At 48.9% G+C, this 25,777-nt stretch overlaps 1 protein-coding gene across 8 annotated transcripts in view; it reads left to right on the plus strand.

The window, feature by feature from the left end:
* DENND4C (DENN domain containing 4C) overlaps positions 1-25,777 on the plus strand; it is a 164,963-nt gene that overhangs the window by 94,211 nt on the left and 44,975 nt on the right. For 6 of the 8 annotated variants that reach the window (XM_038770216.1, XM_038770224.1, XM_038770222.1 and 3 more), the window contains 8 exons: positions 2,595-2,727; positions 3,007-3,213; positions 6,538-6,666; positions 6,879-7,023; positions 8,460-8,606; positions 11,716-11,841; positions 19,416-19,556; positions 23,527-24,653. In XM_038770216.1, the coding sequence (XP_038626144.1) occupies positions 2,595-2,727; positions 3,007-3,213; positions 6,538-6,666; positions 6,879-7,023; positions 8,460-8,606; positions 11,716-11,841; positions 19,416-19,556; positions 23,527-24,653 (2,155 nt within the window). The remainder of the gene's footprint in view (positions 1-2,594; positions 2,728-3,006; positions 3,214-6,537; positions 6,667-6,878; positions 7,024-8,459; positions 8,607-11,715; positions 11,842-19,415; positions 19,557-23,526; positions 24,654-25,777) is intronic. The other 2 variants (XM_038770217.1, XM_038770218.1) reach the window with 2 other exon arrangements.

Here is a 25,777-nt window from a genome sequence, read left to right on the forward strand (position 1 = left end):
CACGGGCTAGAAGGGGGAGACAGAGAACAAAACCAAACATATTAACAAGATAAAATAAATAGAATAAATGAGTACAAATAAAATAAATAGAGTAAAAATATGTACAAATATATATACATATATACAGGTTTGTGTATATATATGTATATATATATGTATACATATATATATATGTATGTATATATGTGTACATTCATTCAGTCGTATTTATTGAGCACTTACTGTGTGCAGAGCACTGTACTAAGCGCTTGGGAAGTCCAAGTTGGCAACATACAGAGACGGTCCCTACCCGACGGCGGGCTCACAGGCTAGAAGGGGGAGACAGAGAACAAAACATATTAACAAGATAAAATAAATAGAATAAATATGTACAAATAAAATACATAAATAAATAGAGTAATGAATACGTACAAACATGCATACATATATACAGGCATGTATATATATGTATACATATATATGTATATATATGTGTGTGTATGTATATGTATACATATGTGTGTATGTGTATACATGTATGTATGTGTATACATATATATGTATGTGTGTATATATGTATGCGTTCATTCATTCATATTTATTGAGCACTTACTGTGTGCAGAGCACTGTACTAAGCGCTTGGGAAGTCCAAGTTGGCAACATCTAGAGCCGGTCCCTACCCGACAGCGGGCTCACAGTCTAGAAGGGGGAGACAGACAACAAAACCAATTAACCAAATAAAATAAATAGAATAAATATATACAAGTAAAATAAATAGAGTAATAGGTACAAACACACTCTGTTCCTCTAAGTTCATTTGTTCAGTCGTATTTATTGAGCGCTTACTGTGTGCAGAGCACTGGACTAAGTGCCTGGGAAATCCAAGTCGGCAACATCTAGAGCCGGTCCCTACCCGACGGTGGGCTCACGGTCTAGAAGGGGGAGACAGACAACGAAACAAAACATATTAACAAGATAAAATAAATAGAATAAATATGTACAAATAAAATAGAGTAATAAATATGTACAAACATATATACATACATACAGGTATGTATATATATATGTGTGTATATATGTATATGTATATATGTATGTGTATGTGTGCATATATATGTATATATATGTGTGTGTGTGTATATGTATATTTATGTGTGTATATATGTATACATTCGTTCATTCAATCGTATTTATTGAGCGTTTACTGTGTGCAGAGCACTGGACTAAGCGCTTGGGAAGTACAAGTTGGCAGCATACAGAGACGGTCCCCACCCGACGGCGGGCTCACAGTCTAGAAGGGGGAGACAGAGAACACAACCAAACATATTAACAAGATAAAATAAATAGAATAAATATGTACAAATAAAATAAATACATAGAGTAATAAATACGTGCAAACATATATACATATATACAGGTATGTGTATATATATGTATACATATATATGTATATATGTATACATTCATTCATTCAGTCGTATTTATTGAGCGCTTACTATGTGCAGAGCACTGTACTAAGCACTTGGGAAGTCCAAGTTGGCACCATATAGAGCCGGTCCCTACCCAACGGCGGGCTCACAGTCTAGAAGGGGGAGACAGATGACAAAACAAAACAAATTAACCAAATAAAATAAATATGTACAAGTAAAATAAATGGAGTAATAAATAGGTACAAACACACTCTGTTCCTCCCAAGTTCATTTGTTCAATCGTATTTATTGAGCGCTTACTGTGTGCAGAGCACCGGACTAAGCGCTTGGGAAGGACAAGTCGGCAACAGATAGAGCCGGTCCCTACCCGACGGCGGGCTCACAGTCTAGAAGGGGGAGACAGACAACAAAACCAATTAACCAAATAAAATAAATAGAATAAATATGTACAAGTAAAATAGAGTAATAAATAGGTACAAACACACTCTGTTCCTCCCAAGTTCATTCATTCAATGGTATTTATTGAGCGCTTCCTGTGTGCAGAGCACCGGACTAAGCGCCTGGGAAGTCCAAGTCGGCAACATCTGGAGCCGGTCCCTACCCGGCGGCGGGCTCGCGGTCTAGAAGGGGGAGACGGACGACAAAACAAAACATGTTAACAAAATAAAATCAATCGAATTGCAAATATGTACAAGTAAAATAGAGTAATAAATATGTACAAGCATATATACAGGTGATTGAGTGGATGAATGACTGAGAGAGCGGTACAGCCGGGGCCTGCCTCATCTCATAAAACAGAGGCGGTTTTCCGATAATCTCTTCGAGGAATTAAGCGGCTCCCTCGGTAGACCTTCCTCCGAGGCCGGACGTAACGCGCGGTTGCCGTGCTCCTCGTACTTTCCGGTTTTGGCGGATTGAATTGGGACGCGTGAGGCCACTCTTTCGGAAAGGAAACTGCTCTCTCTGAAAACCGGCCCCTCGAAAGGACGCGGGGAAGCTCCCGGGGGATAATTGGGCCGCTCAGGCCGCGGGAAGGATCTGCACCGTGGGGACGTGGGAAGGGCCGTTAGCGCCCGGAAGGATTCCCTCCCGCTCAGTGAGTTCGCGAAGACGCGGACCCCGATCCCCCCGCAGAGGAGCAGCATTTATTTGAAAGTAGTGAGACGCCTCTCTGTCTTTCGCAAGCTACACAAACTTTCCGAGACTGGACCTGAAGCTCTTCGACAGACCGCAGGAGCTGAAGCTGTCCTTCTCTAAGCACCCTTCCGGGAACAGCATTTCGAGCAGTCCGGCCCTCATGGCAAAGAGGACTAAGCAGGTGAGCTTGCATTTCGATCTGTTGGCCCAAGCCGCCTGCTCGGTGCGCGGCGGCGGCCGGCTTCTCGTGGCCCGGAGGGGCGGACGCCGAGCCCGCCGTCGGAGAGCGTTTTGGGAGTCCGGACGTGGTCGGCCGTCGGGCCACACCGGGTGTTTCGTGGCAGGCGTTCAAAAGCGGAAGCCCTTTGGCGCTCGTCAGCCGTGCGCGGAGAAGAAAGAGGCGGAGCGGTCCGGCTGGGTGGGAATTTGTCTCCGTCTCGGCTCTCTTTCCCCTTTCTAGGAGATAAAAACGGCACACAAACTGGCCAAGAAGTCTATCGCAAGCCCTCCCCAGTGGGCCAAATGCCTGTTCAGCCACTGTTACAGCCTGTGGTTCATTTGCCTGCCAGCCTACGTGAGAGTGTCCCATCCTAAGGTCCGAGCCCTTCAGCAGGCGTACGACGTTCTCATCAAGATGAGGAAGACGGACGTCGACCCGCTCGATGAGGTGAGTCGCGGCGAGTCGGTCCATCGCTCGGCCGTAGTTATCGAGCGCTTACTGCGTGCGGGGCAAGGGGCCGGCTCTATAAGTTGCCAACTTGTCCTTCCCAAGCGCTTCGTCCGGCGCTCTGCGCACGGTAAGCGCTCAATAAATGCGATTGATTGAGGCTGCGCCTGGGCCGGCTTAGTCGTTCATTCCTTCAGTCGTATTTAGTGAGCGCTTCCTGTGCGCGGAGCACTGGACCGAGCGCTTGGGCGGTCCAAGCCGGCAGCATCTAGAGGCGGTCCCTGCCCGACGGCGGGCTCGCGGTCGAGAAGGGGGAGACGGACAACAAAACGAAACATATTGACAAAATAAAATGAATAGAATAAATATGCACAAATTAGAGTAATAAATACGTACAAACATATATACATATGGACTCTGGGCCACAAAATAAAATGAATAGAATAAATATGCACAAATGAAATAGAGTAATAAATACGTACAAACGTATATACATATGGGCTTCTGGGCCACAAAATAAAATAAATAGAATAAATATGCACAAGTTAAATAGAGCAATAAATACATACAAACATACATATGGACTTCTGGGCCACAAAATAAAATAAATAGAATAAATATGCACAAATGAATTAGAGCAATAAATACATACAAACGTATATACTTATGGACTTCTGGGCCACAAAATAAAATAAATAGAATAAATATGCTCAAATGAAATAGAGCAATAAATACATACAAACGTATATACATATGGACTTCTGGGCCACAAAGTAAAATAAACAATAAATATGCACAAATGAAATAGAGTAAAATAAATACATGCAAACATATATACATATGGGCTTCTGTGCCACAAAATAAAATGAATAGAATAAATATGCACAAATGAAATAGATTAATAAATACATAGAAACATATATACATATGGGCTTCTGGGCCACAAAATAAAATAAATAGAATAAATATGCACAAATGAAATAGAGTAATAAATACATACAAACATATATACATATGGGCTTCTGGGCCACAAAATAAAATAAATAGAATAAATATGCACAAATGAAATAGAGTAATAAATACGTACAAACATATATACATATGGGCTTCTGGGCCTCAAAATAAAATAAACAGAATAAATATGCACAAATGAAATAGAGCAATAAATACATACAAACATATATTCATATGGACTTCTGGGCCACAAAATAAAATAAATAGAATAAATATGCACAAATTAAATAGAGCAATAAATACATACAAACATATATATATATATGGGCTTCTGGGCCACAAAATAAAATAAACAGAATAAATATGCACAAATGAAATAGAGTAATAAATACATACAAACATATATACATATGGGCTTCTGGGCCACAAAATAAAATAAATAGAATAAATATGCACAAATGAAATAGAGCAATAAATACATACAAACGTATATACATATGGACTTCTGGGCCCTCTCAGGGTCCCACCTGGAGAGTTTCCGGTCCTCTACCGGTCTCTGGGCCGGCTTATTCATTCATTCCTTCAATCGTATTTATTGAGCGCTTCCGGTGCGCGGAGCACTGTACTGAGCGCTTGGGAGGTCCAAGTCGGCAGCATCTAGAGGTGGTCCCTACCCGACGGTGGGCTCATGGTCTAGAAGCGGGAGACGGAGAACAAAACAAAACATATTGACAAAATAAAATAAATAGAATAAATGTGCACAAATAAAAGAGAGTAATAAATACATACAAACATACATATGGACTTCTGGGCCACAAAATAAAATAAATAGAATAAATATGCACAAATGAAATAGAGTAATAAATACATACAAACGTATATACATATGGACTTCTGGGCCACAAAATAAAATAAATAGAATAAATATGCACAAATTAAATAGAGCAATAAATACATACAAACGTATATACATATGGACTTCTGGGCCACAAAATAAAATAAATAGAATAAATATGCACAAATGAAATAGAGCAATAAATACATACAAACGTATATACATGTGGACTTCTGGGCCACAAAATAAAATAAATAGAATAAATATGCACAAATTAAATAGAGCAATAAATACATACAAACGTATATACATATGGACTTCTGGGCCACAAAATAAAATAAACAATAAATATGCACAAATGAAATAGAGTAATAAATACATACAAACATATATACATATGGGCTTCTGGGCCACAAAATAAAATAAATAGAATAAATATGCACAAATGAAATAGAGTAATAAATACGTACAAACATATATACATATGGACTTCTAGGCCTCAAAATAAAATAAATAGAATAAATATGCACAAATTAAATAGAGCAATAAATACAAACATATATACATATGGACTTCTGGGCCACAAAATAAAATAGAATAAATATGCACAAATGAAATAGAGCAATAAATACATACAAACGTATATACGTATGGACTTCTGGGCCCTCTCAGGGTCCCACCTGGAGAGTTTCCGGTCCTCTACCGGTCTCTGGGCCGGCTTATTCATTCATTCCTTCAATCGTATTTATTGAGCGCTTACTGTGTGGGGAGCACTGTACTGAGCGCTTGGGAAGTCCAAGGTGGCAACATCTAGAGACGGTCCCTACCCGACAGCGGGCTAGAGTTCCGGGGAATTTGAAATCGTAATAATGATGGTGTTTATCAAGCGCTTACTGTGTGCAGAGCACTGTACTGAGCGCTTGGGAAGTCCAAGGTGGCAACATCTAGAGACGGTCCCTACCCGACAGCGGGCTAGAGTTCCGGGGAATTTGAAATCGTAATAATGATGGCGTTTATCAAGCGCTTACTGTGTGCAGAGCACTGTACTGAGCGCTTGGGAAGTCCAAGGTGGCAACATCTAGAGACGGTTCCTACCCGACAGCGGGCTAGAGGTCCGGGGAATTTGAAATCGTAATAATGATGGCGTTTATCAAGCGCTTACTGTGTGCAGAGCACTGTACTGAGTGCTTGGGAAGTCCAAGGTGGCAACATCTAGAGACGGTCCCTACCCGACAGTGGGCTAGAGTTCCGGGGAATTTGAAATCGTAATAACGATGGCGTTTATCAAGCGCTTACTATGTGCAGAGCGCCGTTCTAAGCGCCGGGGAGGTGATCAGGTGGTCCCACGGCGGGGCTCGCGGTCGTCACCCCCATTTTCCAGATGAGGTAACCGAGGCCCAGAGACGTGAAGCGACGTGCCCAGAGCCACCCGGCCGCCAACGGGCGGGGCCGGGATTTGAACCCGCGGCCCCCGGCTCCAAATGGCTCCAGGCCGTCTTGGTCACGCCTCGGTTTCCCCGTTTCTTCTTGGGAAGGTATGCTACAGGGTCGTGATGCAGCTGTGCGGACTCTGGGGTCATCCGGTCCTGGCCGTCCGGGTCCTGTTCGAGATGAAAAATGCCAGGATCCAACCGAACGCCATCACGTACGGTTACTATAACAAGGTAAGCCGCCCCGAAAGCGTCAAGCCAACGGCCTTACGGACCCCAGGCGATCATTTCAGTCTCCGTTTCGGCCCGCGCCCGTCGGTCCCAAGCGCTCAGTAGATGCCGTAGATGAAACGCCCCGTTTCCCGCTAGACGCCGTCGCCGGGTTGGCCCGTGGAAACGCCCCCTTGGTCGGAGACGGCGCCGGTCAGCCGCGCGTCTGCTTTCAGGTGGTCTTGGAGAGCCCGTGGCCAAGCAGTAACCGCAGCGGCGTCTTCTTGTGGACGAAGGTGCGGAACGTCGTCCGGGGCGTGGCGCAGTTCAGGCGGGCGCTGAAAAAGACCGCCCCCAGTTCCCGGGCCTCTTCGGTAACAGGTGACGTATCAACGCGATTCGGAAAGGCGCCGGGATTTGAACCGGGACTGACGCCCGACCCCCGGTATGGGCTGCTTGCCCCTGAATTTACCCCGACCCTGTGGGGACCCGCTGGTTTGTCGCTTTTTTTTTTTCCCCAGCCTGCATCGCTCTAAGGATAATAACGATGGCGTCTGTTAAGCGCCGGCTATGTGCCAAGCACTGTTCTAAGGGCGGTGAAGAACGGCATTTGCGCAGCGCGGGCTACCTCCCAAGCGCTGGGGTAGATACGAGGCGATCAGGTTGTCCCGCGGGGGGCCACGGGGTCTCAATCCCCATTTTACAGATGGGGTCGCCGAGGCCCCGGGGAGTTCAGTGGCTCGCCCAAAGCCCCCCAGCTAAGCGGCGGGGCCGGGATCAGAACCCGCGACCCGTGGCCCGGGTTCTTGTAACGAAGCCACGCCGTTTCTCTGACGACGACGGCGTCTGTTAGGCGCTTCCCGTGTGCCAAGCGCTGGGGTCGAGCGGTTTGCCCACCGCCGCGTGCATTTCCTTTGTTTGGGGTTGCCCCGCAAGCCTTCAGCGAGCTCCTCCCCCAGCTCGGTGATGTGAGATCTGACGTCCAGTCTCTCGTCTTCCCTCTCCACGGTCCTCGTGATTTTTTTCCGCCGCCTCTCGGCCCTCGCCTTCCTCGACGGGAGGCCGCTGGCTGGAAATATCTCAAAAATTGCCGTTCGTAGACTCTCGACACGTCCCGGCCGAGCCGATGAGGGCGGAATCGAAAGCAGGCTGCTTTTCGAGGCCGTCTTCACGAGCGTGTCTCCTAACAAAGGCCGACACGGGCACAGAGAGAGCCCGGAGATTCATTCATTCACTCATTGTCGTATTCGTTGGGCGCTTACTGCGTGCAGAGCACTGGACTAAGCGCTTGGGAAGTCCCAAGTCGGCCACAGCTAGAGACGGCCCCAACGACGGGCTCGCCGTCGAGACGGGGGGGACGGACGACGAAACGAGACGCGTGGAGGGTTCAAGCTCAACGCACGTCGTCGACAAAATAAATGGAATAGTAAATATGCACAAGTCAATATGTACAGATGACTTACCCCAACTGTGCTTATTCATTCATTCAATCGTACTTATCGAGCGCTTACTGCGTGCAGAGCACTGGACTAAGCGCTCGGGAAGTCCCAAGTCGGCCGCAGCTAGAGACGGGCCCAACGACGGGCTCGCCGTCGAGACGGACGACGAAACGTGTGGACGGGTGTCGAGTCGGCCCAACGCACAGGGCTCGGGCTACACGCACGTCGTCGACAAAATCAGTAGACTAGTAAATACGTACCGACGACTTACCCCAGCCGTGCTTCTGTCACCGTCAGCGGGCTACGCGCTGTTCTCCGTGTCGTTCCCCACGGTTTCCCGTGCATGTACTATTAAGCTGTTCTTGTCCTTGACTTTAGTTCCGCGGAGTGCGACGGCTGGAAGTGATGGGGACACGGTGAGCCACGGTAGCGTGAATAGTTCTAATGATGCTAACAATGGGGAAAACCCACTCTTCGTCAGAGATTTAATCAGGCTTGATTCCATTGATAATCACTCTAGCACAGGTACTACATTGGGGGTTTCACTAACCACAAACGCTGTCCGCCACGTTCCCTCTCCTTAAACTTCCTTAAATGCTGTCTCCTTCTCCACCCCGCCTCCCGCCCCCTTTCTAAATGCACCGTAGCCCCATCTCTAAGGTCCTTCTAGATGCCCACAAATGCACCGTGGCCCGTTGACAGGGGAAGGGACCTCTAGGATGCGGCAGCTTAGCGCCGGAGCCAGACGGTCCTAGTGACTACGTTTCGGCCGTGCGGAAGCCGGGCGATCTTTCAGGACCCCGAGACGGCGGGCTCTGCGACGTTACCATTTCAGAAGCACTGAAACGGCGGGGCTCGAAATCCTTGGGGTTTCAGTTTCATTCGGGGAGCAGGTTGGCTGTCGGATGAAATGGAAAAGAAATGCGAAGGAGGGCTTGGGACTGAATGATGAAACGACCGAGTAAGCTAGGCTCTCCGGAACGCTCCAGTTTCAGTATCGAAATTCATGGAATTTCAATTTCATTTGGGGAACGGGTGATTTTTTCGGATGAAATGGGCAATAAATGTGAGGGCCCGGGAGACTTTCTGGAACTCTCTCTCTCTCTAATAATAATAATGATGACGATGGCATTTATTGAGCGCTTACTATGGGCCAAGCCCCGTCCTAAGCGCTGGGGAGGTTACGAGGTGATCGGGTTGTCCCCCCGGGGGGCTCCCGGTCTTCATCCCCATTTTCCAGATGAGGGAACCGAGGCCCAGAGAAGTGAGGTGACTTGCCCAGAGTCACCCAGCTGACGATTGGCGGAGCCGGGACTTGAACCCACGGCCTCCGACTCCAAGGCCCGGGCTCTCTCCACTGAGCCACGCCGCTGCATATGTATACAAATGTACATCTATTTATACATACGCTTATACGCGTGTGTTTGTGTATACGCAACACCCGGAGTTAGTTATTGGGAATAACCCTTTTAAAAGAACGTATGTGTGCGTACGCAGCACCCGGAGTTAGTTATTGGAAATATCCCTTTAAAAGACCGTATTTTATCAACTTCCCATCCCGGAAACCCAAGACAGGTGCATGATCTAAATCAGCGTGTTATGCCGGTGTATGTATTTGGCACGTTTCCTCCTCTTTCCTTTTTAAAGATGCCTCGAGCCTCTCCGTAGAGCACCCTGCGTCGAATTCCCGTGCTTCACCCGATGTGCTTGTCTCAGTGACCAAAGTTTCCTTTTTCTCTGCTCTCTGTTGCTCCGCTTTTTGCTCTGTGCTGTCTCTTGGTGCTGCGTTTGTCCTTGGCTGTCATGGTGTGGGGCGCGGAAAGACTTGTGTGACGGGGAAGCCTTTGAATGCACGTGTGCATTCGTTCCGCTCTGAATGTTAACCGCCGCAGGTAATTTCGCGTCTCTTGGGTTAAAATTTTGCCGGCCTGCCAGGGTGGGGGGGGGGGGCACGTTTCCGTTGAGCGACAGCCCACTCGCCCCCGAACGGAGCCGCCACGTGAACGGGGAGGAGCGATGGCGAGGGCCTCGTTCGGTGGCGAACGGAGCCGGGATCCGGTTCCCGTCCGTGGCCGTGTCAATCACGCCGATCGGCCGTTTCCGGAGGGCCTCCTGAAAGCACCGCCCGGAAGGCGCGCGGTCGCACGGGGGCCTCTGGCTTTTCCGTATCCGGAGGCCCGAGACTCCCGGCTGTCGGATGCCTTCCTCTTCCGAAGAGACGGAGAGGAGACAGCCACCCGGAGCCCTGCGAAGCGGATGCCCTTCCCAGGCGCTTAGCGCGGTGCTCCGCGCGCACTAAGCGCTCAGTAAATACGATCGAATGAATCGGCCGTTCCGTGTACGGACCGCCCCTCGGGACTCTCTTGCCGGGCGATCCCGGAGGGGGGACGTTCGCTACCTGGAGCCAATCTGCCCGAATCCTCCTCTCCGCCGGCTGGCCTTCCTGTAAGCGAGGAAGCACGGCTACGGTTTTCCCGAGCGGGTTTAGGGCAGCCCCGCTTCCAACCCCAGCGGCGGTGCCGTACGGTCGTTCCAAAGCGGGGGTCTTGGGGAGAGCGGGAAGAGAACCGGCCGTCGAGGTTACCTCGGAGGAAAGGATGGGATTGGTTTGCCCGCCGATAATGTAGGGGGACTAGGGGTTCGACTTGAAGAAATTCATTCTATCTCCTGCGCCGAAGGAAAGCCAACTCCTGGCCTATCCCCCCAGGTACTAAGAATTCTCCGACGACCGACCCGCAATTCAGGGGCCTGGGGTGGACCGGCTCCGGCCCGAGGCCGCCGTCCGGAATAATGATAGCGATGGTATTTGTGAAGCGCTTACTATGTGCAGAGCACCGTTCTAAGCGCCGGATATGCCGCCCCGACTGGTTAAGTACCTTGGCATTCATTCGATCCTGTTTACCGAGCGCTTACTGGGCGCAGAGCCCCGTAGCGCCGCCGCCGAACTGCCTTCTCAATCGATCGGTCGTATTTATCGAGCGCTTACTGTGCGCACAGCACCGTACTAAGCGCTTGGGAAGTCCGAGTTGGCGACGTGCAGCGACGGTCCCTACCCGACAGCGGGCTCACGGGCTAGATCTGATCTGAGGGCCGCGCGGAGTGGCACGGCGACGCGGGCTTGGCCCTCGAGCTTCTCCTGAAGCGGTCAGAGGGGGATCCTCGCTATTTACGGGGCGAGGACTCGAACGGAGAGGGAGAACGGATCGATCAGTGGTAAAACGGGAACGGCCGAGCCCCGGCCGGGGTGGGGGCCGGCGCGGCGGGTCCTACGTGTGCTTCGGCGTCCACTCTCCTGTTGCGTGGTCTCCATTAAGAGCTGTCATTCGGCTCAAATCCGCCTTTCCACGTCACGCACCACGGAAATTAGGCCGCTCTGGCAAATTCCGAAACGGACGGTCAGTGCGTTACAGATGTCGCGTGGTCTTTGTTCGGTTTGGCTGTTTTTTGCTATCTTTTTTATTTTTTTCCCCCTGATTTCTTCCCTCGCCCCCTACCTGCTTCTTCCTCCCACCCCAAGACACTGTTCTGAAACTTAATCGTGGCGCAGATGAATCTTTCTTTTATTTTTAAATGTTCCAAATGTCTCGGAAGCGCCAAGGAAAATAAACCTGTGGGACCGTTTGCTTCTCAACAGGCGGTCAGTCGGACCAAGGCTACGGCTCTAAGGATGAGCTTGTACGGGAGGACGGAGACGGCCCTCGCGGCCCCGAAGCACGAGCCGAGAGAGTCTCGGCCTCCAGAACCAGCTTCCAAATAGAAGGTGGAGTATTGTTATTTGCTGGATTTAAGTGTAAAGCACCAAATGGGAACGATTGCTGCCTTGCTTTGATTTTCCTGACCGTGAGATCCTCCTGTGGACTGCGGGCTCCTTGGGGGAAGGCGTCACTCTGTTAATTCCTTACGGGCCGGAAAGTCGGAACGAGGCGATCGTTTGCGCTTTCCCGAGTGTCTCACCCAGTACGAGCGCTCCGTCAGTGCCGCTGATCGATGGAAAAACCCAGGAATTGGGTCGGATCAGCAGGCCGGGGTTCGGTCTTGCCTCCGTAGCGACCGGATGGTTGGAGAGGTCGTGTGAGATGGTTACCCTTTTGGACATCCGCACGGTAAGCGCTCAATAAATAAATTCGATTGATTAATGGCTCAAGACGTTTTCTCTCCCGTGAGGGATTTTTCCTCTCTCGGCATCCCTGGGTTTCTCCTCCGAAACCCGTTCCGGGCCCCGAGTTTATCCAGACCCCTCTGAAACTCCGGATCTCGTCTACCTCTGGGAATTCCCCGGGCTAGCGAATTTTGGCTACCCATCGCTGGCCGGGAGAAGAAATGGTTTTTGGTTCTGGGGGCGTTTTCTCGGTCCGTTCTGAACCCATCACCTGGCGTCCAACCTGGTTACGAGGACGGTATTTGTTAAGCGCTTACTATGTGCCAAGCGCTGTTCTAAGCGCCGAGGCAGATACAAGGTGATCAGGTGGTCCCACGGGGGGCTCCCGGCCTTTTTTTTTTTTAAATGGCATTTATTAAGCGCTTTCTATGCGCAAAGCTGACAAGTAATAATAATAATAATGATGATGATGGTATTTGTTAAGCGCTTACTATGCGCAAAGCTGACAAGTAATAATAATAATAATGATGGTATTTGTTAAGCGCTTACTATGCGCAAAGCTGACAAGTAATAATAATAATAATGATGATGGTATTTGTTAAGCGCTTACTATGTGCCAAGCGCCGTTCTAAGCGGTGATCAGGTGGTCCCACGGGGGGCTCCCGGGCTTTTTTTTTTTTTAAATGGCATTTATTAAGCGCTTACTATGCGCAAAGCTGGCAAATAATAATAATAATAATGACGATGGTATTTGTTAAGCGCTTACTATACACAAAGCTGACAAGTAATAATAATGATGATGGTATTTGTTAAGCGCTTACTATGTGCAAAGCTGACAATAATAATAATAATAATAATAATAATGATGGTATCTGTTAAGCGCTTACTATGCGCAAAGCTGACAAGTAATAATAATACTAATGATGATGGTATTTGTTAAGCGCTTACTATGTGCCAAGCACTGTTCTAAGTGCCGAGGCAGATACAAGGTGATCAGGTGGTCCCACGGGGGGCTCCCGGGCTTTTTTTTTTTTTAATGGCATTTATTAAGCGCTTACTATGCGCAAAGCTGACAAGTAATAATAATAATAATGATGATGGTATTTGTTAAGCGATTACTATCCGCAAAGCTAAGTAATAATAATGATGATGGTATTTGTTAAGCGCTTACTATGCGCAAAGCTGACAAGTAATATAATAATGGTGGTATTTGTTAAGCGCTTACTATGCGCAAAGCTGACAAGTAAAAATAATAATGATGGTATTTGTTAAGCGCTTACTGTGTGCCAAGCACTGTTCTAAGCGCCGAGGCAGATACAAGGTGATCAGGTGGTCCCACGGGGGGGTTCCCGGCCTTTTTTTTTTTTTTAATGGCATTTATTAAGCGCTTACTATGCGCAAAGCTGACAAGTAATAATAATAATAATGATGATGGTATTTAAGCGCTTACTATGCGCAAAGCTAAGTAATAATAATAATGATGGTATTTGTTAAGCGCTTACTATGCTCAAAGCTGACAAGTAATAATAATAATAAAGATGGTATTTGTTAAGCGCTTACTATGCGCAAAGCTGACGAGTAATAATAATAATAATGATGATGGTATTTGTTAAGCGCTTACTATGCGCAAAGCTGACAAGTAATAATAATAATAATAATGATGGTATTTGTTAAGCGCTTACTATGCGCAAAGCTGACAAGTAATAATAATAATAATGATGATGGTATTTGTTAAGCTCTTACTATGTGCCAAGCACTGTTCTAAGCGCCGAGGCAGATACAAGGTGATCTGGTGGTCCCACGGGGGGCTCCCGGGCTTTTTTTTTTTTTAATGGCATTTATTAAGTGCTTACTATGCGCAAAGCTAAGTAATAATAATAATAATGATGATGGTATTCGTTACGCGCTTACTGTGCGCAAAGCTAAGTAATAATAATAATGATGGTATTTGTTAAGCGCTTACTATGCGCAAAGCTGACAAGTAATAATAATAATAATAAAATTGGTATTTGTTAAGAGCTTACTATGAGCAAAGCTGACAAGTAATAATAATAATAATGATGGTATTTGTTAAGCGCTTACTGTGCGCAAAGCCGACAAGTAATAATAATGATGATGGTATTTGTTAAGCGCTTACTAGGTGCAAAGCTGACAAGTAATAATAATAATAATACTGATGATGGATGGTATTTGTTAAGCGCTTACTATGCACAAAGCTGACAAGTAATAATAATAATGTTGATGGATGGTATTTGTTAAGCGCTTACTATGCGCAAAGCTGACAAGTAATAATAATAATAATAATAATAATAATAATGGTATTTGTTAAGTGCTTACTATGCGCAAAGCTGACAAGTAATAATAATAATGATGATGGTATTTGTTAAGCGCTTACTATGCGCAAAGCTGACAAGTAATAGTAATAATAATGATGGGATTTGTTAAGCGCTTACTATGCGCAAAGCTGACAAGTAATAATAATAATAATGATGGTATTTGTTAAGCGCTTACGATGCACAAAGCTGACAAGTAATAATAATAATAATACTGATGATGGATGGTATTTGTTAAGCGCTTACTATGCACAAAGCTGACAAGTAATAATAATAATGTTGATGGATGGTATTTGTTAAGCGCTTACTATGCGCAAAGCTGACAAGTAATAATAATAATAATAATAATGGTATTTGTTAAGTGCTTACTATGCGCAAAGCTGACAAGTAATAATAATAATGATGATGGTATTTGTTAAGCGCTTACTATGCGCAAAGCTGACAAGTAATAGTAATAATAATGATGGGATTTGTTAAGCGCTTACTATGCGCAAAGCTGACAAGTAATAATAATAATAATGATGGTATTTGTTAAGCGCTTACGATGCACAAAGCTGACAAGTAATAATAATAATGATGATGGTATTTGTTAAGCGCTTACTATGCGCAAAGCTGACAAGTAATAATAATAATGATGATGGATGGTATTAAGTGCTTACTATGCGCAAAGATGACAAGTAATAATAATGATGATGGATGGTATTTGTTAAGCGCTTACTATGCACAAAGCTGACAGGTAATAATAATAATGATAATGATATTTGTTAAGCGCTTACTATGCGCAAAGCTGACAAGTAATAATAATAATAATGATGATGGTATTTGTTAAGCGCTTACTATGTGCAAAGCTGACAATAATAATAATAATGACGATGGTATTTGTTAAGCGCTTACTATGCGCAAAGCTGACAAGTAATAATAATAATAATAATGATGGTATTTGTTAAGTGCTTACTATGTGCCAAGCTAAGTAATAATAATGATGATGGATGGTATTTGTTAAGCCCTTACTATGCGCAAAGCTGACAAGTAATAATAATAATAATAATGATGATGGTATTTGTTAAGCGCTTACTATGCGCAAAGCTGACAAGTAATAATAATAATAATAATGATGATGGTATTTAAGTGCTTACTATGTGCCAAGCTGACAAGTAATAATAATAATAATGATGGTATTTGTTAAGCGCTTACTATGTGCCAAGCTGACAAGTAATAATAATAATAATAATAATGATGGTATTTGTTAAGCGCTTACTATGCGCAAAGCTAAGTAATAATAATAATGATGATGATGGTATTTGTTATGCGCTTACTATGCGCAGAGCTGACAAGTAATAATAATAATGATGATGGTATTTGTTAAGTTCTTACTATGTGCAAAGCTGACAAGTAATAATAATAATAATGATGATGGTATTTGTTAAGCGCTTACTATGCGCAAAGCTGACAAGTAATAATAGTAATGGTGGTATTTGTTAAGCGCTTACTATGTGCAAAGCACCGTTCTAAGCGCTGGGGAGGTTACAAGGTGATGGGGTGGTCCCACGGGGGGCTCACGGGCTTCATCCCCATTTTCCAGCTGAGGTCACTGAGGCCCAGAGAAGTGAAGCGCTCAATCAATACGATTGACTGATTGATGAACCCCCATTTTACAGACGAGGGAACGGAGGCACAGAGAAGTCAAGCGGCTTGCCCGGAGTCGCCCAGCTGACGAGTGGCGGAGCCGGGATTAGAACCCCCGACCTCGGCAGGCCGGGCCCTTTCCGGCGCGTAATAAAGGCTTAAATAGCAGCATTCTCATGAATTAATATTAATAGGCGAGCCACCGCTTCCTGGTGTTGTCAAATGCGATGAAGGTCAATTCTGTGTTCTCTCTGTCCGCGCGGGTGACGATTTTTCGATTTCAGTCCCCGTCCCCCGCCTGGCCCCGTTCCTTTCCAAACCGCAGGCTGGGGACTCTTTCAGCCCCATTTTACAGATGAGGTAACTGAGGCACAGAGAAGTTAAGTGACAAAAAGCGAGTTTTTTTGTGTGTTTTTTGGTTTGGGCACTATTTAAAAACTGTGTTACACCTAAATAATAATAATAACGATGGCATGTATTAAGCGCTTACTTGGATCGTCCCGGCGGCCTCCCCTCTTCCTTCCCTAGCCCGATGGCGTCCTTAGGATGCGGTGGCCCGGGCCGGGCGGAGTATTCCGAGGGCGGGTGAGAAGCGGCGGGGCTCAGCGGGAAGAGCCCGGGCTTCGGAGTCGGGGGGCGCGGGTTCAAATCCCTCCCGGCTCCGCCACTCGTCAGCCGGGTGACTGGGGGCGAGGCGCTGCACTTCTCTGGGCCCCGGTGACCTCATCTGGAAAATGGGGATGAAAAGTGTGAGCCCCCCGTGGGACCACCTGATCACCCTGTAGCCTCCCCGGCGCTTAGAGCAGTGCTTTGCACATAGTAAGCGCCTAGTAAATGCCATTATTATTAAGTCACTTAACGTCTCTGGGCCTCAGTGACCTCATCTGGAAAATGGGGATGAAAACTGTGAGCCCCCCGTGGGACCACCTGATCACCTTGTTACCTCCCCGGCGCTTAGAACAGTGCTTTGCACATAGTAAGTGCCTAATAAGTGCCATTATTATTATTATTATTATTATTATTATTATTATTATTATTGTTATTATTATTGTTAAGTCGCTTCACTTCTCTGGGCCCCAGTGACCTCATCTGGAAAATGGGGATGAAGACTGCGAGCCCCCCGTGGGACCACCTGATCACCCTGTAGCCTCCCCGGTGCTTAGAACAGTGCTTTGCACATAGTAAGCGCCTAATAAATGGCATTGCTATTATTATTATTAAGTCACTTCACTTCTCTGGGCCTCAGTGACCTCATCTGAAAAATGGGGATGAAGACTGTGAGCTCCCCCATGGGACAACCTGATCACCCTGTAACCTCCCCGGCGCTTAGAACAGTGCTTTGCACATAGTAAGTGTCTAATAAATGCCATTATTATTATTATTATCATTATTATTATTATTAAGTCACTTAACTTCTCTGGGCCTCAGTTACCCCATCTGTAAAATGGGGATTAAGACTGTGAGCCCCACGTGGGACAACCTGATTACCTTGTATCCCCCACCCCAGCGCTTAGAACAGTGTTTTGCACCTAGTAAGTGCTTAATAAATGCCATCGTTGTTATTATCATTATTATTATTTAGGTGTAACACAGTATTTAAATATAGTGCCAAAACAAAAAAACACACAAAAAACTCTTGTTTTTTGTCACTTAACTTCTCTGTGCTTCAGTTACCTCATCTGTAAAATGGGGATTAAGACTGTGGGCCCCACGTGGGACAACCTGATTACCTTGTATCCCCCACCCCAGCACTTAGAACAGTGCTTTGCGCAGAGTAAGGGCTTAATAAACGCCATTATTGTTATTATTATTGTTATTATTTTAGGTGCAACACAGTTTTTAAATAGTGCCAAAACAAAAAACACACACACAAAAATTCTTGCTTTTTGTCACTTAACTTCTCTGTGCCTCAATTCCCTCATCTGTAAAATGGGGATTAAGACTGTGAGCCCCCTGTGGGACAACCTGATCACCTTGTATCCCCCCCAGTGCTTAGTACAGTGCTTTGCACCTAGTAAGCGCTTAGTAAATGCCATCATTATTATTATTATTATTATTATTTAGGTGCAACACAGTTTTTAAATAGTGCCAAAACAAAAAACACACACACAGAAACTCTTGCTTTTTGTCACTTCACTTCTCTGTGCCTCAGTTCCCTCATCTGTAAAATGGGGATGAAGACTGTGAGCCCCCCGTGGGACAACCTGATCACCTCGTATCCCCCCCAGCGCTTAGTACAGTGCTTTGCACCTAGTAAGCGCTTAATAAATGCCATCATCATTATTATTATGTAGAGAAGCCGCATGGCTTAGTGGAAAGAGCCCGGGCTTGGGAGTCAGAAGACGCGGGTTCTAATCCCGCTCCGCCCCTTGTCTGTTGTGCGACCTCGGGCAAGCCACTTCTCTGGGCCTCAGTGCCCTCATCTGCAAAGTGGGGATGAAGACTGGGAGCCCCACGCGGGACGACCTGATCACCTTGTATTTTCCCCCAGCGCTTAGAGCAGTGCTTGGTACATAGTAAGCGCTTAACAAATACCATAATTAATTTGTATTTTTCCCGTCCTCAGCTCGCACGCACATTGGTTCGGCGAATGTTCAGTTCTCCAACTACATTTCAATGTACTGCGCGGATCGGTGAACGTTCAATTCTCCCATTATTTTACACTGTACTACGCGTACCGGTGAACGTTCAATTCTCCAACTATTTTACAATGCCCTACGTGTTGCCCCCCAGATTTTAAGATTTTAAGGGGTACAGAACACATCACCTCCCCGCGGATGCTTGGTAGAGGACTTGGCCCCCTGAACATACGCCGTATTTTCCGACTCGTCGGAAAAGCGGCGCGGCCCGGCGGGAAGAGCCCGGGCTTTGGAGTCCGAGGTCGCGGGTTCGAAGGCCGGCCCCGCCACTCGCCGGCTGGGTGACTTTGGCCGGGTCACTTCACTTCTCTGGTCATCTGGAAAATGGGGGTTAAGATGGCGGCCCCCCCCACCCCCCCGTGGGACCACCTGATCACCTTGTAGCTTCCCCAGCGCTCAGAACAGTGCTTTGCACATAGTAAGCGCTTAATAAATGTCATTAACAAACCAAACCATAATGCCATTCATTCACGTGGTGGATTTTCTGCTTTTGTACTCCGCCGGGCGCGGACCGAACGGAACTCCGTCTGGGAGCCAATCCATCAACGAGGCGTCGGGTCGGGAAAGCGCCGGCCCCGGAAGCTTGTCCGGGATCCGTCCGGCGGGGCCGGTCCGTGACGCCGATTTCCCTTTCCAGAGACCCGCGAAGCCAGCGACCCGGGGGAGAAGCAGAATCATCCCGGCGCTGAGCTTCCCCATCCCGGTGAGCCGCCCACCTTGGGGAGCAGCATCGTCAAGGTTCCCTCCGGGATCTTCGACGGCAGGAAGAACAGCTTCGGTACGTCACGGGGCGCGGCGCGGGATCGGCTTAGCCGTAGGGACCGTCTCTGGACGGTGCCGACTTGGACTTCATCATCATCAATCGTATTTATTGAGCGCTTACTATGTGCAGAGCACTGTACTAAGCGCTTGGGAAGTACAAATTACTTCCCACTGGGACTTCCCACTGGGACTTCCCAGTGCTCTGCGCGCAGGAAGCGCTCAATAAATACTGTTGATCGAGCGACTGACCGACCGGCGGGGAACCAGAGGTGTTGAATGGATGGGACCCAAGGGAAGGCGGCCGGTGGGAGAAAAGAGAGAATTATTAAGGGGCTGCCTGAAATCTGTCAGTCACAAAGTCAAGGAAGTTGACGGTATATCCTAATTATAATAATAATAATGGCATTTATGAAGCGCTTACTATGTGCAAAGCACCGTTCTAAGCGCCGGGGAGGTGACAAGGTGATCGGGTGGTCCCGGCTGCCACCCTCTCGCCCCGCCACGGTCCAGAATGGCGGCGGCGCTTCCTTCCTTCCTTCCTTCGTTCACTCAGTGGTATTTATTGAGCGCTTACCGCGTGCAGAGCGCTGGACTGAGCGCGTGGGAAGCCCAAGTTGGCAGCACGTAGAGACGGTCCCTACCCGACGGCGGGCTCGCGGTCTAGAAGGAACATGAGGTCTAGAGCCCATGTTCTCTGATCTCCCATCCTCGTGTCTCTCTCCACTTCAATCCATACTTCATGCTGCTGCCCGGATTATCTTTGTCCAGAAACGCTCTGGGCATATCACTCCCCTCCTCAAAAACCTCCAATGGCTACCGATCAATCTGCGCATCAGGCAGAAACTCCTCACCCTGGGCTTCAAGGCTGTCCATCACCTCGCCCCCTCCTACCTCACCTCCCTTCTGTCCTTCTCCAGCCCAGCCCGCACCCTCCACTCCTCCGCCACTAATCTCCTCACCGTACCTCGTTCTCGCCTGTCCCGCCATCGACCCCCGGCCCACGTCCTCCCCCGGGCCTGGAATGCCCCCAATCCCTCTGCCCCTCCGCCAAGCTCGCTCTCTTCCTCCCTTCAAGGCCCTGCTGAGAGCTCACCTCCTCCAGGAGGCCTTCCCAGACTGAGCCCCTTCCTTCCTCTCCCCCTCGTCCCCCTCTCCATCCCCGTCTTACCTCCTTCCCTTCCCCACAGCACCTGTATATATGTATATATGGTTGTACATATTTATTACTCTGTTTATTTATTTATTTATTTATTTTACTTGTACATTTCTATCCTACTTATTTTATTTTGTTGGTATGTTTGGTTCTGTTCTCTGTCTCCCCCTTTTAGACTGTGAGCCCACTGTTGGGTAGGGACTGTCTCTATGTGATGCCAATTTGTACTTCCCAAGCGCTTAGTACAGTGCTCTGCACATAGTAAGCGCTCAATAAATACGATTGATTGATTGATTGATAGAACATGCTTTTGTCTTTGAAAGCATGTTGAGCGAACAAGTGAAGACTGAAATTCATCAGGCTCCCAGCCCGCACCCTCCGCTCCTCCGCCGCTTATCTCCTCACCGTGCCTTGTTCTCTCCTGTCCGGCCTTCGACCCCCGGCCCACGTCATCCCCCGGGCCCGGAATGCCCCCAATCCCTCTGCCCATCCGCCAAGCTAGCTCTCTTCCTCCCTTCAAGGCCCTGCTGAGAGCTCACCTCCTCCAGGAGGCCTTCCCAAACTGAGCCCCCTCCTTCCTCTCCTCCTCGTCCCGCTCTCCATCCCCCCATCTTACCTCCTTCCCTTCCCCACAGCGCCTGTATATATGTATATATATTTGTACATATTTATTACTCTATTTTACTTGTATATATCTATTCTATTTTATTTTGTTAATATGTTTGGTTTTGTTCTCTGTCTCCCCCTTCTAGACTGTGAGCCCACTGTTGGGTAGGGACCGTCTCTATATGTTGCCAACTTGGACTTCCCAAGCGCTCAGTACAGTGCTCTGCACACAGTAAGCGCTCGATAAATACGATTGATTGATTGATTCCCGGGCCACAGTCAGGCCCTCTTCGCACCATGGGGTCGGCCGCTCTCCCACCCAAAAGCCGTGGCTCCCAACTGGGCTTTGGGCCTTTTTCCGCGCCCAGCTCCGGGACTTGGTCCGAGGGGTCGGCCCTTCTCCAAGTCGTAAAGGCGGGGAGGATGCGTTCGTTCATTCCTTCATGCTCTCATCTTTATCGAGCACCTAATAATGGCATTTTTTTTTTAATTAAGCACTTACTACGTGCAAAGCACTGTTCTAAGCGCGGGGCGGAGGGGGGGATACAAGGTGATCGGGTGGTCCCACGGGGGGCTCGCAGTCTCCATCCCCATTTTCCAGATGAGGGAACCGAGGCCCAGAGGAATGAAGTGACTCGCCCAAAGTCACCCAGCTGACAGTCGGCGGGGCCGGGATTTGAACCCGTGACCTCTGACTCCAAAGCCCGGGCTCTTTCCACTGAGCCACGCTGCTTCTCTTATTGAAGGCGCATAGTAATAATAATAATAATGGCATTTATTAAGGGCTTACTATGCTTACCACGCTGCTTCACTTACCGTGTGCGGAGCGCTGTACTGAGCGCCTGGGAAAGCAGGCTGCCACGGTGAACAGTGACATTCCCCGTCCGCCCTCCGCTCCGGGGATAGTAGTTGGGGAGGGCGCTATCCCGGTCTTGGGATCGCTCCCTGCAGCCTTCGGAGTCGGTGTCTGCCCTCATTCATTCATTCATTCATTCGTTCATTCATTCAATCAATCGTATTTATTAGTAATAATAATAATAATGGCATTTAAGCGCTGACGACGTGCAGAGCACTGGACTAAGCGCTTGAAAGTACAAATTGGCAACGTAGAGAGCCGGTCCCTACCCCGCAGCGGGCTCCCAGTCTAGAAGGGGGAGGCAGACGACGAAACGAGGGTAACAGAGGGAACCGGCGTCCTTTACCGTTTGTTTGGTGCACGGTTTCTGCTCATTTACGTTGTTATCGCAGCATTGATGATGATGATGGCGTTTATTAATAATGATGGTGTTTATTAAGCGCTTACTATGCGCCAAGCACCGTTCTAAGCGCTGGGGAGGTTACAAGGTGATCAGGTGGCCCCGTGGGGGGCTCCCGGTCTTCATCCCCATTTTCCAGACGAGGTCACTGAGGCCCAGAGAAGTGAAGCGACTTGCCCAGAGTCACACAGCTGACAGTCGGTGGAGCCGGGATTTGAACCCATGACCGCTGACTCCAAAGCCCGGGCTCTTTCCCTCTCCTCCCCCTCTCCATCCCCCCCCCACCTGACCTCCTTCCCTTCCCCACAGCACCTTTCTATATGTTTGTACAGATTTATTACTCTATTTATTTTGCTTGTTCATGTCTATTCTGTTTATTTTCTTTTGTTAATATGTTTGGTTTCGTTCTCTGTCTCCCCCTTCTCGACTGGGAGCCCGCCGTCGGGGAGGGACCGGCTCTATACGTTGCCAACTGGGACTTCCCAAGCGCTTAGTCCAGTGCTGCGCACACAGGAAGCGCTCAATAAATACGATTGATTGATTGATGGATTTCCACGGAGCCGCGCTTACTCCGCGCAAAGCACCGGTCTGAGCGCTGGGGAGGTTACGAGGCGATCGCGTTATCCCACGGGGGGCTCCCGGTCTTCATCCCCGTTTTCCAGATGAGGGAACCGAGGCCCAGGGAAGCGAAGTGACTCGCCCAGAGTCACCCAGCTGGTAGTTGGCGGAGCCGGGATTTGAACCCGTGACCTCGGACTCGCTCCACCGAACCACGTAGCGCTGAGTTGGTCGTTGGCCGGACCGGGGCTCCCCGGGCTCCTAGCCAGCCTCGGTCGGCGGTTTCCCAGAAAGATTTGGCCTCCCATCCGAGCCCTTCCTTTCCTTCGGGCCCGCGTTTGAAGAGGAAGACGCGAGTCCGGAAAGGGAAGAAAGGAGGCCGCTTCTAATGCCCCGTGCCCTTTCCGTTTTAGGCGGCTCGTCCGGCCCGCTGTTCTCGGCCCCGGAGTCCGGCGAAGAGGCGGCGTTCGCGACCGCTGGCGATCCCCAGGGCGCCGCCGGCGAGAAAGGGGCGAAGAGGCAGAAGCATTTCTCGGAGAGGAGCCGCAGCTTTAGCACGGAGAGCCGAGCGGGAATGCTGCTCAAGAAGGGCAGCTTGGACTTGAACTCCAGCGAGATGGCGATGATGATGGGCGCCGACGCCAAGATCCTTACGGCGGCCCTGTCCCACGCGAAGCCCCCCTCCCTCCACGGCCGGAGAACCCAGGGTCTCGATAGCCCCGGCGGGCCTCATCCGGCGGACGGCGTTTGGGAAGCCGAGTACCGCGCGTCGCCGGCTCTGGAGATGCTCGAGGAAGGGCACGAGCATCCCGACGCGGGGGCGGACGACGGCGCGCCCGAGCCGAGCGGCGCGCCTCGGGACCAGCGGCGCCCCGGGGACCCGAAAGCGGAGTCCAGAGATTGGGGAACGAAGAGGAATAGCTTGTATGGCGTGGCCAGGCCGGTGGAGAGAGAGGACGTGGAGACCGGTTTAGATCCTCTGTCGCTGCTCGCTGAGGACGTGGAGGCGAAAAGCCCGGAGCCGGAAGAGAAGGCCCTGTCTCCGACCGTGGCCCGGAACTTGGCGGACGAAATCGAAAGCTATATGAATCTGAAAAGCCCGCTGGGCAGCAAGTCTTCCAGCATGGAACTGCACCGCCGGGACGGCGGCGGACCCCCGGCCGCCGCCGGCGCCCCGATCCGGCCTCTGGAGAGGCGATCCAGCCTGCCGTTGGATCCCGGTCCGGGAGACCGGGAGAAGGCCGAGCGCCCGCGGGGCCCGTCCCCGGCGTCCGGGCCGAAAGCCTTCCCCGGGCTCCCCGAGCAGCCGGCGTCCGTGCGGCCTCCCAAGGAGCGCTCGCCGTCGCTGACGGCGCTCGTGCGCTCCACCCAGCACGGCTCGCTGGGCTCCGTGGTGACGTCCCTGTCGGGCCTGAAGTTGGATAACATACTTTCCGGCCCCAAGATCGACGTCCTGAAGTCTGGGATGAAGCAAGCGGCTACGATAGCCAGTAAGATGTGGGGGGCCGTCGCGTCCGCGTACAACTACTCGGACGACGAGGTAAGCCCGGTTTTCGCGTCCCGGAAACGATGGTGCTCCAAGGCCCTGCTCTCTTTCCCGTCTGTGGTCCGTGACGTTCCCGAGCTGACTGATTAAGACGTGCGAGGGTTAGAGTTTTAAAGGCAGGTAGCCTTCCTCTGGACGAAGAATTCCAGCTGTTTTTTTCCTTGGCAAAATTCATTCGGTCGTACCTATTGAGCGCTTACTGCGGGCGGAGCACCGTACTAAGTTAAAGGCAGGTAGCCTTCCCCTAGACGAAGAATTCCGGCTTTTTTTTTCCCTGGGCAAAATTCATTCAGTCGGATCTATTGAGCGCTTACTGCGGGCAGAGCACTGTACTAAGCTAAAGGCAGGTAGCCTTCCCCTAGACGAAGAATTCCAGCTTTATTTTTCTCTTGGCAAAATTCATTCAATCGTATCTATTGAGCGCTTACTGCGGGCGGAGCACCGTACTAAGCTAAAGGCAGGTAGCCTTCCCCTAGACGAAGAATTCCAGCTTTTTTTTTCCCTGGGCAAAATTCATTCAATCGTATCTATTGAGCGCTTACAGCGAGCGGAGCACTGTACTAAGCTAAAGGCAGGTAGCCTTCCCCTAGACTAAGAATTCCGGCTTTTTTTTCCCCTTGGCAAAATTCATTCAGTCAGATCTATTGAGCACTTACTGCGGGCGGAGCACCGTACTAAGCTAAAGGCAGGTAGCCCCTAGACAAAGAATTCCAGCTTTATTTTTCTCTTGGCAAAATTCATTCAATCGTACCTATTGAGCGCTTACTGCGGGCGGAGCACTGTACTAAGCTAAAGGCAGGTAGCCTTCCCCTAGACGAAGAATTCCAGCTTTATTTTTCTCTTGGCAAAATTCATTCAATCATATCTATTGAGCGCTTACTGCGGGCGGAGCACCGTACTAAGCTAAAGGCAGGTAGCCTTCCCCTAGACGAAGAATTCCAGCTTTTTTTTTCCCTGGGCAAAATTCATTCAATCGTATCTATTGAGCGCTTACTGCAGGCGGAGCGCTGTACTAAGCTAAAGGCAGGTAGCCTTCCTCTAGATGAAGAATTCCAGCTTTATTTTTCTCTTGGCAAAATTCATTCGGTCGTATCTATTGAGCGCTTACTGCGGGCGGA

This window comes from Tachyglossus aculeatus, chromosome X3 (genome assembly GCF_015852505.1).
Source record: "Tachyglossus aculeatus isolate mTacAcu1 chromosome X3, mTacAcu1.pri, whole genome shotgun sequence".
Taxonomy (NCBI): domain Eukaryota; kingdom Metazoa; phylum Chordata; class Mammalia; order Monotremata; family Tachyglossidae; genus Tachyglossus; species Tachyglossus aculeatus.